The 19,262-nt window shown below is 44.0% G+C and overlaps 1 protein-coding gene across 5 annotated transcripts in view; it reads left to right on the forward strand.

Annotated features, from left to right (window-relative positions):
• Positions 1 to 19,262, forward strand: part of LOC114655297 (protein FAM126B-like) — a 131,677-nt gene that overhangs the window by 72,785 nt on the left and 39,630 nt on the right. For all 5 annotated transcript variants that reach the window (XM_051930657.1, XM_051930661.1, XM_051930662.1 and 2 more), the window contains exons 4-8: positions 10,061 to 10,240; positions 10,322 to 10,402; positions 11,724 to 11,839; positions 13,563 to 13,658; positions 13,786 to 13,902. In XM_051930657.1, coding sequence (XP_051786617.1) covers positions 10,061 to 10,240; positions 10,322 to 10,402; positions 11,724 to 11,839; positions 13,563 to 13,658; positions 13,786 to 13,902 — 590 coding nt within the window. The remainder of the gene's footprint in view (positions 1 to 10,060; positions 10,241 to 10,321; positions 10,403 to 11,723; positions 11,840 to 13,562; positions 13,659 to 13,785; positions 13,903 to 19,262) is intronic.

Below are 19,262 nucleotides of genomic sequence, written 5' to 3' on the forward strand. Positions count from 1 at the left end.
TTCAGACTGCAGAATCTTTTTCCTCATGCTGTCAAGAGTCCTCTAAATGCCGTTGGCAGACTTGAAGCAGGAGTTCGCCACTCTACCATAAATGCTTGATTGATTGATTGAAATGTTGCTGAGATGGTCTGCCTTCTGACAGGCTCCCCCGTTTCAACATTGGAATTCAGAAGCTCTAGTAACGTTTTTGTTTTTGGTCGTTTCCCTGACCAAGGTCCTCCTTATCCAGTTACTGAGTTTGACTGGACAGCCAACTCCAGGAAGTCCTAGTAGTTCCCAGTTTCTTCTATTTCACAATTATTCAGGCCACTAGGCAGCCGTGCTCCTAGTAAAACTCAGAGCTTTAGAAATGGTTTGACCCCCTTGCCCTGATCTGTCCCTCACTACAAGTGTATCTGCGTGGACATCTTCAGACCTTTCCTTGGACTTCATGGCTTGGTTTGCAGTGTGAATTCTGAGACCTTCAGCTACACGTGTGACTTTCTAAATGATGTCCACTCAATTTAATTTGCCACAGGTGGACTTGGGTCAAGTTCTGAAAACCTCCATCCATCCATCCATCCTCTTCCGCTTATCCGAAGTCGGGTCGCAGGGGCAGCAGCTTGAGCAGAGATACCCAGACTTCCCTCTCCCCGGCCACTTCTTGTAGCTCTTCTGGGAGAATTCCGAGGCGTTCCCAGGCCAGCCGGGAGACCTAGTCCCTCCAGCGTGTCCTGGGTCTTCCCCGGGGCCTCCTCCCGGTTGGACGTGCCCGGAACACCTCACCAGGGAGGCGTCCAAGAGGCATCCTGATCAGATGCCTGAGCCACCTCATCTGACTCCTCTCGATGCGGAGGAGAAGCGGCTCTACTCTGAGCCCCTCCCGGATGACTGAGCTTCTCACGCTATCTTTAAGGGAGAGCCCAGACACCCTGCGGAGGAAACTCATTTCAGCCGCTTGTATTCGCGATCTCGTTCTTTCGGTCACTACCCATAGCTCATGACCATAGGTGAGGGTAGGAGCGTAGATCGACTGGTAAATTGAGAGCTTTGCCTTACGGCTCAGCTCCTTTTTCACCACGACAGACCGATGCAGAGCCCTCATCACTGCGGTCGCCGCACCGATCCGCCTGTCGATCTCACGCTCCATTCTTCCCTCACTTGTGAACAAGACCTCGGGATACTTGAACTCCTCCACTTGAGGCAGGACCATGGTCTTGTATTTGGAGGTGCTGATTCCCATCCCAGCCGATTCACACTCGGCTGCGAACCGATCCAGAGAGAGCTGAAGATCACGGCCTGATGAAGCAAACAGGACAACATCATCTGCAAAAAGCAGTGACCCAATCCTGAGTCCACCAAACCGGACCCCCTCAACACCCTGGCTGCGCCTAGAAATTCTGTCCATAAAAGTTATGAACAGAATCGGTGACAAAGGGCAGCCCTGGCGGAGTCCAACTCTCACTGTAAACGGGTTCGACTTACTGCCGGCAATGCGGACCAAGCTCTGACACCGGTTGTACAGGTACCGAACAGCCCTTATCAGGGGGTCCGGTACCCCATACTCCCGGAGCACCCCCCACAGGATTCCCCGAGGGACACGGTCGAATGCCTTTTCCAAGTCCACAAAACACATGTAGACTGGTTGGGCGAACTCCCATGCACCCTCCAGGACTCTGCTAAGGGTGTAGCGCTGGTCCACTGTTCCGCGACCAGAACGAAAACCACACTGTTCCTCCTGAATCCGAGGTTCGACTATCTGATGGACCCTCCTCTCCAGAACCCCCGAATAGACTTTTCCAGGGAGGCTGAGGAGTGTGATCCCTCTGTAGTTGGAACACACCCTCCGGTTCCCCTTCTTAAAGAGGGGGACCACCACCCCGGTCTGCCAATCCAGAGGCACTGTCCATGATGTCCATGCGATGTTGCAGAGACGTGTCAATCAAGACAGCCCTACAACATCCAGAACCTTGAGGAACTCCGGGCGTATCTCATCCACCCCCGGGGCCCTGCCACCAAGGAGTTTTTTGACCACCTCAGTGACCTCAGTCCCAGAGATGGGGGAGCCCACCTCCGAGTCCCCAGGCTCTGCTTCCTCATTGGAAGGCATGTTAATGGGATTGAGGAGGTCTTCAAAGTACTCCCCCCACCGACCCACAATGTCCCGAGTCGAGGTCAGCAGCTCACCATCCCCACCATATACAGTGTTGACACTGCACTGCTTCCCCCTCCTGAGACGCTGGACGGTGGACCAGAATTTCCTCGAAGCCGTCCGAAAGTCGTTCTCGATGGCCTCTCCAAACTCCTCCCATGCCCGAGTTTTTGCCTCAGCAACCACCGAAGCCGCATTCCGCTTGGCCTGCCGGTACCTATCAGCTGCCTCCAGAGTTCCACAGGACAAAAGGTTCTGGAAACCTCTCAAGGAGAATTCAAGCAAACAGGAGGCACCTGAGCACAATGTAAGAGTGTCACGGCAAAGGGTTTGAATACTTCCAAGAATTAGAGATAATCAGTTTTTGATTTTTAGTAAGTTTGCAAACCTTTCTGAACACATTTGTCATTAGGGGTTATTGAGTGTAAATTAGCATATTTATCTGTTTCAAGTTAAATGTATAACAAAATGAAGTGCAGACGGTGAAGCACCCGGGAAAACAGTTTTCTACTCTGGATTCAAATTTAAGATGAGTTTAGTCCGATTCCTGACACGTTTGAAATAACGTGTTGGTGTTAATATTAAAACACCTTAAAATTAAGTAAGCTGCTGTTCAAACATCAGAATAAGTTGGAATAACGTGAGTTTTGCAAAGAGATGTAAACTAAAATTAAATGACGAGCTACACAAGACTTTCAGGTATACAAAAACTGGATGCCATTCCTATAAGATTGTGGAGATTTTGTAACTTTAGAAACGGAAGCTCTTGAAGGAAAAGGAACTGCGCTTGCACGAGTCATAAGTTAAAGCTGCAAATGGACTTATTAATCATATATTTTTGTTTATATTATCATCAGATGAATGGTACTGGCCAAGTTCATTATTGGATTGGTCATCTCTTACACCTTAATAATAATAATAAGTTACATTTATAGAGCGCCTTTCATAAACCCCAGGTCGCTTTACATACAGAGTAAAAAAAAAAAACAAAACAAATTACACAGAAGACAAACGTTTATAGAAGAGGAAAGTTTTGAGTTGAGATATAAAGGTGGAGAAAGAGGAGCAAACTCGGAGAGACTGAGGAAGAGGGGCCATAACACTAAAGGAGCTGAGAATCTGCTGCTTGGGAAAGTAAGGAGATGACTGCGTGAGGACCTGAGAGAGCGACAAGGAGTGTATGGAGCTGAGTGAGGTAGAGGAGGGCAAAGGTTATGTAGGGCCTTGAAGGTGAGAAGCAGAATCTTGAATTTAACCCTTGAGGGAAGCGGTAACCAGTGAAGTTGGGAGAGAGCAGGGGAGATGTGAGCAGAACGCTGAGTTTGGCTGCGGAGTTCTGAACGTGCTGAAGCTTCTGTGTAGATTTTGCACGGTGGCCGATGAAGAGGGAATTACTGAAATCAATACGAGACATTCTGAAATATTGAACCAGAGTTTGAGCATCATTAAGGGAAAGAAATGGACGGAGGTGGGCAACACGACGGAGATGATAGAATGAAATTTTAGAAAGAGACCTAATGTGTAGCTCAAAGTTAAGTGATGAATCAAACAAAACACCAAGATGTCTGACAACAGGAGCGGGTGTGACAAGTGTGCCATCAATAGAAAGAGAGTTGTTGGATGCCTTAGTAGGTAGGGAGTTCAGGCCTATCAGTAACACTTCAGTTTTATTGGCATTAAGTTTGAGAAAGTTATTGTGCATCCATAGGTTAAGATCAGAGTTCATACACACACTCGGACTATCCACACAAATGTTGATTATAACTGATACTTGCACAGCCCATCACTTTTCACTTCACACAGGGACTCGCTTACGTCAGTGTCGACAGCAGGTGTTCTGGGATATAACCTAGAAGGTAAAGGCTACCTTGGTCCACGAGATTTATATACCTTGGTGAAAACCGTTTACCAACCAATGATGTTTTACTTCTACCGAACTGCTCCTCTATTGGGGTACTCCAATTATACCCGATAACCCTGAACGAAAAGAAAGTGGAAAACTCCCCTACAAAACGGTGCCCTGTGTTTCCTTAATATCTTCAGTCACTCTAGATGGAACGTGGAGACATGTCTCCAAAGCAACACACACAGCTGAAGCTCCCTACGCCAAGCGCACGGCAGCATGATTAAAGGTTATATGGTATGTTTCAAGCAACGGGGTAAAGCAGTGCAAAGAAATTTGAAGAGCAGCACTTCCACTCTGCCCTCTTTGTGTGGGGTGAGCAGTCACAGGAGTTCCATATTGTCCTTACGGCTTTCAGCAAATGAAGATGCGTATGAGGATTTTAAAAACGACGCTCTGGCCTGGTGCACACGCAGGGGTACGGAAGCTTAAAAAGAGAGCTCTGGGGGAGTGCCGGTTCTGTTTAGCCATAATTCAGTCCCCTGGCCAGGATTAGCCTGCTTTTATCCCATGTGTCTCCAGTTTCAAAGGATACACAGATGCCATTAAGTCATAAAGTTTGTCTGTTTACCTTGCCCCTTGTGAACTTTATGCCATCCATTTGGCTTCTGATCCTGTATGGCACATGTGTCCTTAAAATGTCCCTGGCCCCTTTCTTCATCTTTCAACGTTGTGATAAAGCTGTGCCCCACTTCTGTTATTATAAGACAGATGGCATTATTAGACTGGAAGCAGCACTAGAAGAGCTTGCAGAAAACTTTGAAGGGCAGCAACGTCCAGGCGACCCCATAAAAAAAGGATTAGCGGCACGAAGCAGAACTCTGTCTTCATGGCAGTGAAACGGTCTCAAGCCCTTCTTTGTTTACTGAATTGTGGAAATCGGTGAGTGCTTCAACATGGGATAAGGGCTGAAACACCAGAGCGCCTTAAAGGGAGGGTATTGGCATACTCTGGGACCGTTACACCAGAGCTCATTTGTTCACCCGCAGTACTGTTTGTGGTTCAAAAATGAGAAATTTGACTTCATCTACAAATGTGAGATTACTGTTGTAGTCAAATGTTTTCTAGGGGTGTGGGTCATAGAGTTGGGAGCCACTGGTTTAAGAGGAGAGCAACTACAGTCCATTCAAATGATCTGGATTCTAAAAAATAAACTGAAACCACAAATACTGAACCATTGATACCATTGGAAGAATGGGGTTAGGTTCTGGTGGGCCCTTTTCACCACACACTTTTGCCATCTGTTACCATAAACACACAACTTTGTGTACCAAAACTCAATGTGTTTGGGCTCAGCACCCCGCTTTCTTAGCACTATGCTTCATTGCCTTTATTGAAATTTAAGAAACTTATCTGATAAACAGCATAAAACACTGAGAACATGTGGGAGATTATCATAACTTTTAGAGCTTTTAACACAACAGACAGCAACAGATTGTGGGTGTTGTGAAGTGGGTCATGGAAGCAAATAATCAAATCCACTGGAATGGCATCCACGGATAGTGAAGATTTATTGTAGGCTGACTTGGGGCCACGGAGAGCAAGAAAGGAGGAACGACTGGGCCTGTTAGTTCAAGTAAATGACAAATATGAGGTGAACAGACTGAGATGTTTAAATTACGAGGGTGAGTCAAAAATTATCTGCACTCCGGCTGTAGAATTGATTTTAATCAACTTTCAGAAATGACAAATCTATCATTTATCGACATAATCTCCCTGCTTTTCAATACACTTTGTCCATCTGTCAGCAAGCTTTAGTGTTCCTTCATTAAAAAATGGTTTTAGGCTGAGCTGCGAGCCACGAGTGCACCACTGTCTTCACCTCTTCATCAGACGTGAATCTTCATCCTCGTAGGGCTTCTTTCAGGGAAATAAACAGGTGATAGTCCGATGGGGCGAGATCAGGAGTATAGGGAGGATGCTGTAACGCCTCAAAACAAAGTTTTTGCAGTGTCAGCAGTGTAGGCAGTGGTGTGCGGACGTGCATTTTGATACCAAAACACAATGTCCTTGGATAACAGTCCTTTCCGTTTTGCCTGAAGATTAGGCTTTAGCTCTTCAGTTGTTTCGGTACCCATTTCGCACAAACTTTTCAAAACCCAAGTCTGTCGTGGATTATTTCATAGGCAGAGTGCTCTTCACTTGGCTCTTCAACAGAATCATTTCACGTGCATGCTCAATGTTGTCATCTGTTTGTAGCGCACCCCCAATTTCTAGTGAGCATGGAGGTTGCCACCAGATTTACGTAGCAAGGAAACCGCTATGCTTTTAAAATGAGGGATGGATAGAATCGGGCCAACAGCTAAGACCAACCATATTTCCACCCTGCCACCCAAATATTAACAACACCCAGGAAAATGCCCATAAAGATTAAACACACCAAACACACAAATATATAAAATGTTCCTTATTTGCTAGAATAACTACTTACAAAAACAAAAAGTACTGAAGAAACCACCACACGACGATATTTACAGTCCTGAAAAAAGTCCTTACTGTAAGTGATGGAAGTGATTCTGGAAATGGAAACTATGGTTAAATGATGGAAAGAAGTGTGGAACGCTAACGTTCGATAAACTACTTCCCAGACCATGGATAGTGAAATACTGTCCTACCACCGGAGTCCAGAAGAATAGTCTTCGGAGGCGCACCTCTTCTCCAAGAGCATCCAAGGACTGGATTGTAAGGAAAAAGAACCCACCGCATCCTTAAATCTGGTGGCCAAACACCATCATTCTCCGCTGCTACGAGTGTCCAGTAACTGAAAGGTTTAGGAGCTGCTGTTGATTGGAAGATGGCACAATCAAAAAGTCCTGCCACATCCTTCTCTTCCGGTTTTATGAGTACAGTGCATACAAACCATAAACTACAAATCCCACAAACCCCTCCACTTCAGTACAAACCTGTTTAATGACACCAACCCCAGTTTACAAACAGGAAATGATGCAACCAGTGTTGTTATTGACATTTAACAATCACTCAACAGGACATGTTTACGTACAAATAAAACCCCCTGTGTGGCCCTGCTACAAGACATGGGTGGGTCTCCAGCCCCTTCTTCATGGCTGACACTTGTGCGACTTTCCTTGATCTTCCCTATGCATTCATACACACTTCTCCATACTGTCCACAAAGTCTTCGATAAGTAGCACACCCTCAGACTAGAAAAAAACAAATCACTGCACGTTCTCTTCTTTCAGGCAAGTTACAAGTGCGGCAGCCATTGTTTCTTGCACTGCAGTTACAAATGATCTGACGTAATACATTCACAGGGATCTCATACGGAAAGTGCTGATAAGACAGTGCTGCCAACTGAAGTTTTTATATAACCAGAGTGTGAATAATTTTGACTCACCCTCGTACAAAGTGGGTTTTGTGCAGTGGATCCCTGCTATCCATCCATCCATCCATCCATTATCCAACCCACTATTTCCTAACTACAGGGTCACGGGGGTCTGCTGGAGTCAATCCCAGCCAACACAGGGTGCATGGCAGGAAACAAACCCCGGGCAGGGTGCAAGCCTAACGCAGGACACCCACAACACACTAGGGACAATTTAGAATCGCCAGAATTTGGACTGTGGGAGGAAACCAGAGCACCCGGAGGAAACCCACGCAGACATGGGGAGAACATGCAAACTCCACGCAGGGAGTACCCGGAAAGCGAAGCCGGGTCTCCTAACTGCGAGGCAGCAGTGCTACCACTGTGCCGCCTGGATCCCTGCTATTATTTTAAATTTTACTGTATATGCTCACGTATAAGTCGGGTCTTGAAACCCGAAAAATCGACCATAAAATCAGAACCCGACTTATACGGGTGTTCAAAAATATGACACTTCTTTTTGCCACCTCCAGTCTCGCACCAGTTTCTCAGACACATCAAATTTTGTTGCAGCAGTGCAGTTACCAGTTTCTTTTGCTACTTCAACGACATTTAATTTAAAACCAGCATCATATTTTCTTCTGATCAAACGCACAATCGTAGATAAGGGATGCTCTTACGATAAAGGTGTATGAGGGTGTGAGATATACAAACGTTGCTTCGGAATAGTTCGGGTATTCGGGCACAATAGAGAGAAAGAGAGAGAGAGGTTAGGAGCACACGCTGATACAGCGAATTGCCGCACCCACATAGAAACAAAAGGCTGTGTGCTCCGTGGTTAACGCTCTCTCAGGTGGGTGTTAGCATATCATAATCTCATGGACCAATAGAGTGAGTTTTCCGCATTCGACTTATACGACCGACATTATAAAATACCAGAAATTATACTGTAAAATCAAGTCCCGACTTATCCATGGGAGGACTTATCTGCGAGTATATACGGTAATCCTGCTATTTAAACTCAGGAACACGGCCAAATTTCACACAAATTCTAGGAAGTTTTCTTCACATAAAGAACCACAGACCCATAGATTAAGTGACAAGGCAGTGTGGTGGACAGGGGGGCTTTAGGGTCCTCCACATCTTGATCCCCATGTTATATGTATAAGATTGGTGAGCTTGTTGGAATGAATGGCCTCTTTCTCATCAAAATTGTTCAAATAATCTGTTCAAGACCTAACTAAAAATGACAGTCCACACAAAGTCCTGAAATGAAATGAATCTAAACTCCGGTGACAAATAACATGCAACTACTTTGACTTTGTCATTAATTAAGAATCAAAAAGGTAAGGTGGTGTGCAGAAGTGTCGTTTTACTGTTTTGTACTGTTCCTTATGTTCTTTGTTGTTGCTGGATCAAGTGAGTTTCCCTCCAAGGATCAAGATTTTATGGATGTAGAAATCATGTGCAAAATAAGTAGTCCCCATGATTTATGAGAGACACATTTAACAGCATCATTTTCTCTGCTCATCTGGTATTGTATGAGGAAGTCGGGAGTGGCAGAGAAGTACGTAAGAGTTGTACAGGATATGTATGAGTGAAGTATGGCCGTGGTGAGGTCTGCAGTAGGAGTGATGTACAACATGGAGGTGGGATTACATCATGGATCGGCTCGGAGTCCTTTCTTATTTGCAATGGTGATGGACAAGCTGACAGATGAGATTAAACAGGAGTCCCTGTGGACTGTGATGTTTGCTGATGACATTGTGGTCTGTAGAGAGAGTAGGGAGCAGGTTGAGGAGACCCTGGAGAGGTGGAGATATGCTCTAGAGAGGAGAAGAATGAAGGTCAGTAGGAACAACACAGAATACATGTGTGTGAATGAGAGAAAGGTCAATGGAATGGTGAGGATGCAAGGAGTAGAGTTGGCAAAGGTGGATGAGTTTAAATACTTGGGATCAACAGTACAGAGTAACAGGGATTGTGGAAGAAAAGTGAAGAAGAGAGTGCAGGCAGGGTGGAGTGGGTGGAGAAGAGTTGTCAGGAGTAATTTGTGACAGACGGGTATCAGCAAGAGTGAAAGGGAAGGTCTACAGGACGGTAGAGAGACCAGCTATGTTATATGGGCTGGTGACAGTGGCACAGGAGACAGAGCTGGAAGTGGCAGAGTTAAAGATGCTAAGATTTGCATTGGGTGTGACGAGGATGGACAGGATTAGAAATGAGGACATTAGAGGGTCATCTCTGGTTGGACGGTTTGGAGACAAAGTCAGAGAGGCAAGATTGTGTTGGTTTAGATAGATAGATACTTTATTAATCCCAAGGGGAAATTCATAAATGGAATGTTTGGACATGTGCAGAGGAGAGATGAGGGGTATATTGGGAGAAGGATGCTAAGGATAGAGCTGCCAGGGAAGAGAAGAAGAGGAAGGCCTAAGAGAAGGTTTATGGATGTGGTGAGAGAGGACATGCAGGTGGTGGGTGTGACAGAGCAAGATGACGAGGATAGGAGGATATGGAAGAAGATGATCTGCTGTGGCGACCCCTAATGGGAGCAGCCGAAAGAAGATGATGATTTTCTCTGCTTGTCTTATTAATTGCATTGGAGGCAATGCAAGTACATGGTGACCACGTGTTTCAATAGGTTTATTCTTGGGTTTTCCTTTTTCCTCTCTCAATGTAACCAACTCCACTCTATCCACAGTTCTTGGAGCCAGTATGTCACCAGCTGTTTGAGCTGTACCGCAGTTTGGAAGTGAAACTCAAACGCTTTACCTTGCAATTCCTTCCGGAACTTATTTGGGTGTACCTGAGAGTTACCGCCAGCAGAGATCGTCAGAGTAATGGCTGCATTGAGGCGCTCTTGCTGGGTATCTACAATCTTGTAAGTATTGCATAGGGCTTTGAGCATCGGGCATCAGATACTGATGTTCAGTCTGTTTGAATTTAATGTTGTTCTCATCAGGAAATTGTGGACAAGGATGGAAATAACAAGATGCTGTCTTTCACAATCCCTTCGCTGTCCAAACCCTCAATATATCACGAGGTAAGCGGTGTTGCAGGTCCTTTTTTCCAGGCCTGCTTTGTTTTACTTTTGTTATTCAACATAAGTTATTATTATTTTTTTTTAATTTCAGTTCAAGCCATATTGTTATATCAAGTGTTAAATGTAAGTCAGAGACTGCAGGTGTAGCAACAAAGTATTCTTTTGCTTTATTCATAGTCACTCCAATGTGACAGAGGCAAGCATGGAGTGCCCCTAGAACCAGGGTTAGGTCCTCTCATTTTTCTCTCTGTACTTCTCCTCACTAGGCCCCGTCATCCAGTCCCATGGTTTCTCTTATCAGTGCCATGCCAATGATACGCAGCTGTGCTTGTCGTTCCCTCCAGAGGACCATGCCGTATCAGCTAGAATCTCTGCATGTCTCACTGATATTGGATACTGGGTGAAGGAGCACCATGTCCAGCTAAGTATAGGCAAAGATGGACCTCCTCGTTATCCCAGGTTGACTATATTCAACACCCCAGATCTGTTTAGCTTAAGTTATTATCGCTAACACCCACCATGTCAGTATCCAACCCTGCTGTAGTGATCCATGACCAGCCATCCTTCACTGACCATAATGCAACTGTCTGTCAGTCTCTGCAGATTCCTTTTGTATTCTTAACGCTGTATCTGATGGAGTATCCAGTGCAGCTCCTGGTCCAGACTTTGGTCTGGTCAGTTCTGGATTACTGCAACTCTCCACAGGCACAAATACTGGATGTTGCAGATGATTCAAAATGCAGTGGCACGTCTGGTGTTCATCGAGGTGAAGTGGGCACATGTCACTCCCCTTTTCACATCACTACATTGGCTCCCTGTATAGTAGCACATGTTAAATTCAAATGCTTGGTGCTTGCTTTCAGTCAGTGAGTCAGTACCTGTGTAGAGACTTGTAAGGTCCTCCGCTCCTTCTTGGCCACTCAGGTCTGCTGGTGAATGGCATCTGGTGATGTAAATCTCACTTCAGAGTATTTTGATACTGTAGATCCTAGCTGGTGGAATGAACCGCAACACCTCTATTCAAAGTTCTGACTCCCTCGGTGTGTTCAAGAAATGTTCAAAGACTTTTGTTTTGTGAATTTCTGTCTAACAGATTATGGATTGGATGTGGTGGTCTTAGTAGATAAGAAAATAGTAACTAGCCTTTGTGGTGTGGAGCTCTTCACTTGTGATGGTCATCTTTTCTCCTAAACAGTCTCCCAGGCTGATGTTCACTCAGTTATATTGTCCTCTTTTGTAAGTGGCTTGGGTTAAAAGCATCCACTAAGTGAATAAATGCAAAGGTAATGTAGGTGATTTCTTTCTTGTGTTTTCATTCCAGCCATCAAGTCTAGGGACCATGGCTTTGACTGAAGGTGCTCTGAGCCAACATGACCTCATTAAGGTGGTCTACAGCGATCTGCACCCCCAGAGGGAGACATTCACTGCTCAGAACAGGTACAATAATGCATATAGCCGGGCTTTCTTCATGTGATGCTATCCTTTAGACCGACTGGTGACTGCGTTCAGCTGGAAACCTGTCTGAGGTGGTAGGTAATTGCGGTGCCATGAAGAAGTATTTCCTCCTTTCCTACATTCTTTTGTTTTTGCTTACAGTATATTACACCATGAATGGCCTCAGACCTTTAGATAAAATGCAATATTAGTGAAAAGGAGCCTGAGTGACCACACAATGCACTTTCTAAATCGGGCTTTATTTGTTCAAGGAACAAAGTTATCTGCATCAAAAAATGTTCCCATAGTTTGAAAAGTTTAGCACCCTTTGCCACAATAAACAGGGCCTATAATTTGACCTTAGTCTTTCGTATTGCTGTTGAGGAATTTTATCTCACTCTTCTTGGCAGGACTGCTTTAATTTGGACACATTGGTAGGACTACTACCATGAACTGCTCGTTTCAGGTCCTGCCACAGGGTTCAAGTCAGGACTTTGACCAGGCCTCTCCACAACATCTGAGCCATTCAGATGTCGACTTGCTTTTGTGTTTTGGCACCTTGTCCTTCTGCATAACCCCAATGATGCTTCAGGTCAGGACAGATGACCTTTACAAGAATATTCTCAAGGAGAATATTTAAATTCCTGGTTCCTTTGATAATGGCAAGTCTTCCAAAGCATCCCCATACCATCACGTTTTCTTGTAGGTCTTGTGTTCTTGCTGTCGAACGACAGACATAGTGGGGGATGTCTCATCTACCTTTGACTTGTCTATCGTTATTCCAAAAGATGATGAGATCATTCTGGTGTTTCTATGCACTGATGTTTCTGTTGGATAGCAGAAGTTCCCCCCTTTGCTCCTCTCCCATTTGTTCTGTGTTTTTGTTTCTTATCATGGAGACCTGAACACTGACCTTAACTATGATTGCTCCTCTGGGATCCTCTGTGACTTGCTATGCCTGGGACTGGCTGATCTACCCTGAGAAGTTTTCCCACAGTTCCAAATGTCCTCCATGTTAACATAATGGCTCTCCATGTAATGCACTTGAATTCCAGAGTGTAAGAACTGGCTTTGTCACCTGATTGACAAGTTTGAACGTCATTTTTCCTCATCTCTTCAGGAATCTCCTTTGATCGAACGCCTCGTGTTCTTCTAGAAGCCTTGTGGTGATGACTGTCATGGTCAGCATCAGTATATGGTAAGGTGTAGAATCAACAGTGCTGGTTGTGTTCAGCCAACTGAGTCGACTTATCAATGAATTTGGGTCAGCTGTGTGAGGGGACTGTTACCTATTTACATGGTCATTCCATTTATTGAAACATATGAGGTGGCAGTTTAGAAATGGCGTTCTACTCTGTCTCGTATTACTTTTTGTCTAAAGATCTGAAGCCATTCGTTCAGACAAACTCATAAAAACAGAGGATATTAGGAAAGGGGAAAACACTTTTCCTTTGCACTTGTGAGGTGTGACGACAGCCCTTCTAGAAAAGCACAATATAAAATAAGTAGGCTTCATGTGCAAGTCTGAAGTTGTTCATGAGATGCTACTCTCTTGAGACTTTAGGCGTCTGCTTAAAGTTTATTTCTTTATGTCTTTTCTTGTTTAAGGTTTGATTGGTTGTTAACATAATTTAGTGCTTTCCTAGTGGACGGCCCTCCCTTGCAATGCTCTCCTTGGGCTCAATTGCATACAAGTTGACGATGTGTGTATCTCTCTTATGATCAGGTTTGAGGTGCTCTGTTTCCTGATGGTCTGCTACAACTCTGCCGTGATTTTCATGCCAGCCTCCTCACACCAGGCAGCATGTCGTATGTGCTCCAGGTAAGGCTCCATGTTTGGTGCGGCCATTTTAAAATCGCTCCACTTTATTTACAGCTTCATGGATGGCTGGGCTCATTGCTGTCCAGAGGCATTCACAGCCGTGCCTGCTGTTGTCTTTCTGTCGTAGACTCTGCGTGTGTGGATTCCCTCGACAGCAGCAGAAGTCCTGGAGTGAGGCTTGTGGTCGTGTCATCCTTGACCCAGAGTTCATGGTGCAGATGCTGACAGCTGTCTACCATGCAGTGTAAGTGTCCTAAATCTATGCTTACTTTGAGTACAGAGGCCTACTGGTGGGCTTCCTCTGCACACTAGTCATCTGCTCCTTACAAAGAGAAGCACTGCAGTTGACAACCCTGCCATTTTATGATAAAGCAAACATGACAGATTTATCTTGTTTCTCTTTTTGGAAGCATTTGCAAGCTCTTGTTTCCTCGACCAAACACAATTTTATGTTTTTAAATCTTGGTGCGTGTTATGATATGCAATTGTTCTTATTTTACCTGATTTGTTTTTATGTTTTTTTATTGCATTTTGTTCTGCTCTTTTATAGTTTTGAATTATTCCTAATCCAATTATGGAAATTGTATGCACCTGAATTCTAATTAATAGGTCTAAATATGATCACGTCTTCAGTGGTAGGCCTGCCATGTTTGTTTTGATACAGGGGCCAGCATTTTGTGGTTGTAACTGCAGCTTTGCTATGCATGGATGACCAGGAGTGTGTGATGAGTAAGGTCACCATCATGGCAGTACAGCACTCTGTGGACTTGGTGTTTTTGTTTTTGCTTTGAATGTTCCTGACTGTAAATCTTGTGCTCTTCGACAATGGTTTAGGTTTCTGTTTAGAGCATAGGTGTCGAACTCCAGGCCTGGAGGGCCGCAGTGGCTGCAGGTTTTTATTCTACCTGTTTCCTATCAGTGACCAGATTTCAATGTTAATTATCTTCTTTTCCCTTCATTCTAATAGCCCTGTTTTTAAGGATTCATTCCCTGGAATTGATTCTTTTCTTCATTAAACGACAGCCAAACAGAAATTAAACGTGAAACGTGCCGACAGATGACCAGCTAAATCAGGGCTTCAAACTCCAAGCAATTTCACTCCGAACAGTTTCTTAATGAGAAGCTGATTCTTGCTGTTAATTAAGCCCATTATTTCATTCAATGGCTTGTTGCTGCTCTCATTCTGCCACAGCAGACATTTCCAAAGCTGTTGATTTTCTGTGTTGTCTAATAACATTGTCCAATAATTTTGGTGACCTGAGAGATCAGCCTTACCAAGAACTTCACCTTTCTTTATTTTCAGATATTGTGTGACGGGCACAGGTGAGCTGGTCACGTGGCGGCTTGTTTTGTGTCTCATTCTTGTTTGGCTGCTAGTAAAGGAAAAAGAAATAACTAAGGGGCCTGAGTCAAGTTAATTAAAACTAAAGAAGTTAATTAGCAGAAAAAAAATGGTCCCTAATTAAGAGTTTGAATGAAAACCTGTAGCCACTGCGGCCATCCAGGGCCAGAGTTCGACACCCCAGGTTTAGAGCTTCACGCTTGGTTCATCTGTCTTTTCGGTGGCAGACTTTGGCTAGGCCTCTTGACAAGTATCTTATCTTTGGGTCCATTTATTTGTTAAACTGCTCTCTTCAAACTCAGGCAGAGCAGTACACTTGATTTATTTCTGTCTGTCATCGGAAGAAGATCAAATCTTGATATGTCCACATATGTTAAAAATGAAGCGATGATTTTTTTTTTCTTGTATAGCCCAAAATTACACACAAAATACCTCAGTGGGCTTTAACAGGCCCTGTTAGAGTAAAATAGAACATTTCATAGGGTGTACTTGCTAACTGTCAAAAACCCCCAGAAGAGGAGAGATTACTGGCAAACCCTGGTTCGTGAACATAAAGCCAACAAACGATCTCTATAAAACAAAGATTTAAAATTAAGCAAAAATGTTTAATAGAGCATAGAAAAGGCAAAAGGTTTTACCTAAAAAAACAATTTCAAATACACAAGCCAAAAAAAAATAATCAAAAAACCAAACTTCCAAACAGAAAACAATGCTTATCAATACTCAACAATAAATGAATGATCTTCGGCTCCTGAGCCTTCTCAGCTGACTTAAATAACCTGAGGAGGGGGGTCTCACGAGAGGTGATGTCAGAGTGGCCCTGCCTCCTGGAGTTCCACCCACAAAGAACAAGGAGCAGCAGAATGTTTCAAGAGACAATACATAAGTAACCAACAATAAATTAAATTAACATAAATAACAAATCTGAAAAACAGTAATGCGAAGACAAGAAAAACAACGATAAAACACATAAATGTCGACAGTCTGCCCAGGCTGTGATCTTCGTGAACAGACGGCCATCTGCTGTTGAGTTTCCTTTTTGCCGTGTTTTACCTCCCAATCAACTCCAGAGTGACCTGTGCCTACACATTTTCATTTTGCCTTCTCAGATTGTCCCGTTAGCCCTGACAGTACGCTGAGCAGACGATGCATTTCCGTAAGACAGAATTGGGATGGCTGTTAAACTTCTGTACAAAGCTGAGTGAAACCGTGCTAATCGGTGATGATAAATGTAATATTGGGATTAGGGGATCCTCATAATGGTGCATTAAAGTGCTCGACTGTGTATGTGTTGGGAGGCTTTTTAATGGGGATGTTTGCAAATAATCTTGACTGTGCCAGCTCATTTCAGGCTACACACTTGCCTTACATTTCCCAGTCAAACAAAGACGCTTCTCCATTTTTGTTTTGTCATTTTATCCATGGTAAAGACTTGGAGGTTTTTAATCCTACTTATGCATGAAAAGTCAGACTAAATTCTAAATTTCCAGCTTAGCTTTGGCTTAATACCAGAGTTAGTTGTGATATTCTACTTGTCTTTGTTTTTAGGCATTATATTCCATCCATCCATCCATCCATCCATTATCCAACCCGCTGAATCCAAACACAGGGTCACGGGGGTCTGCTGGAGCCAATCCCAGCCAACACAGGGCACAAGGCAGGGAACCAATCCCGGGCAGGGTGCCAACCCACCGCAGGACACACACAAACACACCCACACACCAAGCACACACTAGGGCCAATTTAAAATCACCAATCCACCTAACCTGCATGTCTTTGGACTGTGGGAGGAAACCGGAGCGCCCGGAGGAAACCCACGCAGACACGGGGAGAACATGCAAACTCCACGCAGGGAGGACCCGGGAAGTGAACCCAGGTCCTCAGGTCTCCCAACTGCGAGGCAGCAGCGCTACCCACTGCGCCACCGTGCCGCCCGCATTATATTCCAAATTATGAAAAAAAAAAAAAAAATTACGACACATAAATCAACAATCGAACCTGCCAAATTATTCAAAACATTAAAAAAAAAATCAAAGATCGACTATAAACAAGTCAGAAAATGTCCGCATGGCATTACATTTATGTGCATTCTAGGACTTAGTTGAATATTATGAAAGTTGGAGTATTTTTAATGTTTTTATTTACTTAATCAAACAACTAATTATCACCAAGGCCAGACAGTTTGGTGGTGTTCTGAAGGCTTTGGACCTCAAACCCTGAGGATGTGGGTTTGAAATCCCACTGCTGACACCATTGTATGACCCTGCACTCCAATTGGAAAAACAAAACCGATGGAACTGATTGTTTCTCAGATGTTGAAAGTCACCTTGAATAAAGGTGTCCACTAAAATGTGCACATGGAATTATACCTTTTTGTTTGTGACAATTTTTATGTAAATGTGTAGTGATATTAAAAAATAAAATGACAGCAATAATAGAATATACAGTGGAACCTCGGTTTGCGAGCATAATTCATTCCAGAAACGTGCTCGCAGTCCAAAGCACTCGTATATCAAAGTGAATTTCCCTATTAGAAATAATGGAAACTCAGATGATTCGTTCCACAACCCAAAACTATTCATATAAAAATGATTAATACAAAATATAAAGTAAAAATACATAAAATAAATTAACCTGCACTTTACCTTTGAAAAGAATCATGGCTGGTGTGAGTGAGTTTCGAAACTCTTGTGGGATTCCACCCAACGGGACGACACACGGAAGAGCGTCCCAAAACAATCGCAGTCTCCCAGCGCTGTAGCAGTTCTCCGTAAAAGCGAATCCGAAAAGATCGCCGACATGCTATAAGCGCCTGCCATTGATGGGTGATACAAGGAACAAGGAACATTATAAATGCGCAGGGCACAGTACTACTTGGCCACGACGCTGCCTGACTGCTGTGTCTTTGTATAGGAGAGTGGCAGATCCCACTACAATAAATAACCGCACTGTTGCTGTTTCAAGCTGAATAAAGCTGGTGTAGCTAAAGGACTGAGAGTCAGCTTAGTGTTTTGGGGTGCAAGATGGGAACTCGCATGTCACAGCACACACACACACACACACACAGAACAGTATATGCTCGTACGGATGTTGACTATATGAGTGAGGCACGCAGACTCAGATGGAGAATAGGAGACGATTGCCCACGATCCCGCAGCGAGAGAGAGAGAGAAGAACCATCAGCTCAGTTGTGATCACATGACGCTCAGCAGACAAAGTGTATACGTACTACTTGTACTGCAAGACCTCGCTCGTTTATCAAGTCAAACTTTATTAAAAATTTTAGCTCGTCTTGCAAAACGGTCGTAAACCAAGTTACTCACAAACCGAGGTTCCACTGTACTAGGATATGCCAATAATTATCTGGATGGTTGTGCTCATATTGTTTGGATTGGCTATCCCTGTGCACATGTGGAAACTGGGTGTGTTTGTGGTCGCGGTGGTAAAGCTTCAACTTTTATTTTGTAGGAGTAATGTGACTGCTGCACTCTCCATTTGCACCAAAGAAGACTGGTGATCAGTTATCTGCCTTTAATGGGCTGAAGGTGTAGCAGAGGCCGAAATCTTTAAAAAAAAAAAAAAAAAAAAAGGTTTTCTGCACAACATGGAAATGATATTTTACCATGGCAGAGTGTTTAAAAATAGATGGAGAAGATTAAAAAATGGACAGACAAGCGATAAGCCCAAAGAAAGAGAGGGACACCCATCTACATACATCCACTACCAGCGACAAAATTGAGCAAGTCCATGCCACGATTCCGACAAACTGACGAGGATTTAGTCCCCTGGTACACCCTCAGACCATAAGTTGCTTGCAACTCTTCTTTGGTGCATACGGAGTGAGGAGCGGCCATGTTTAATCCGGGAAAACAACACGCTAAACTGACTGATCAAGGTCGAAACTTTACCACTGGGACCACAAACACACCCTGTTTCCAAATGTGTACAGGGAAAGCTGAAACCCAAAGAAAATGATCACAAAATTGCTGATAATTATTGTCTTGACCTTGTAATTACATACGTTAGTAGAGAAGGTGAAGTGTATAGGTTTCAGTAGCATTATACACATCATGCAGTTAAAAATGAGCTTAAATGTGTAGCAGACAAAAACCCAGCTAAGATTCACACCGGCGATAGGACGGTGATTTATTTATTTTTAAGGTGGGGATCCCAGGAATGCTCCCTGGCGTTGGCCCGACTCACACACACTCCCTCGTAGAGACAAAAAAAGCAGCTGGTAATGAAATAGAAGACTGTATTAA

The sequence above is a fragment of the Erpetoichthys calabaricus genome, chromosome 8 (assembly GCF_900747795.2).
Source record: "Erpetoichthys calabaricus chromosome 8, fErpCal1.3, whole genome shotgun sequence".
Lineage (NCBI taxonomy): Eukaryota > Metazoa > Chordata > Cladistia > Polypteriformes > Polypteridae > Erpetoichthys > Erpetoichthys calabaricus.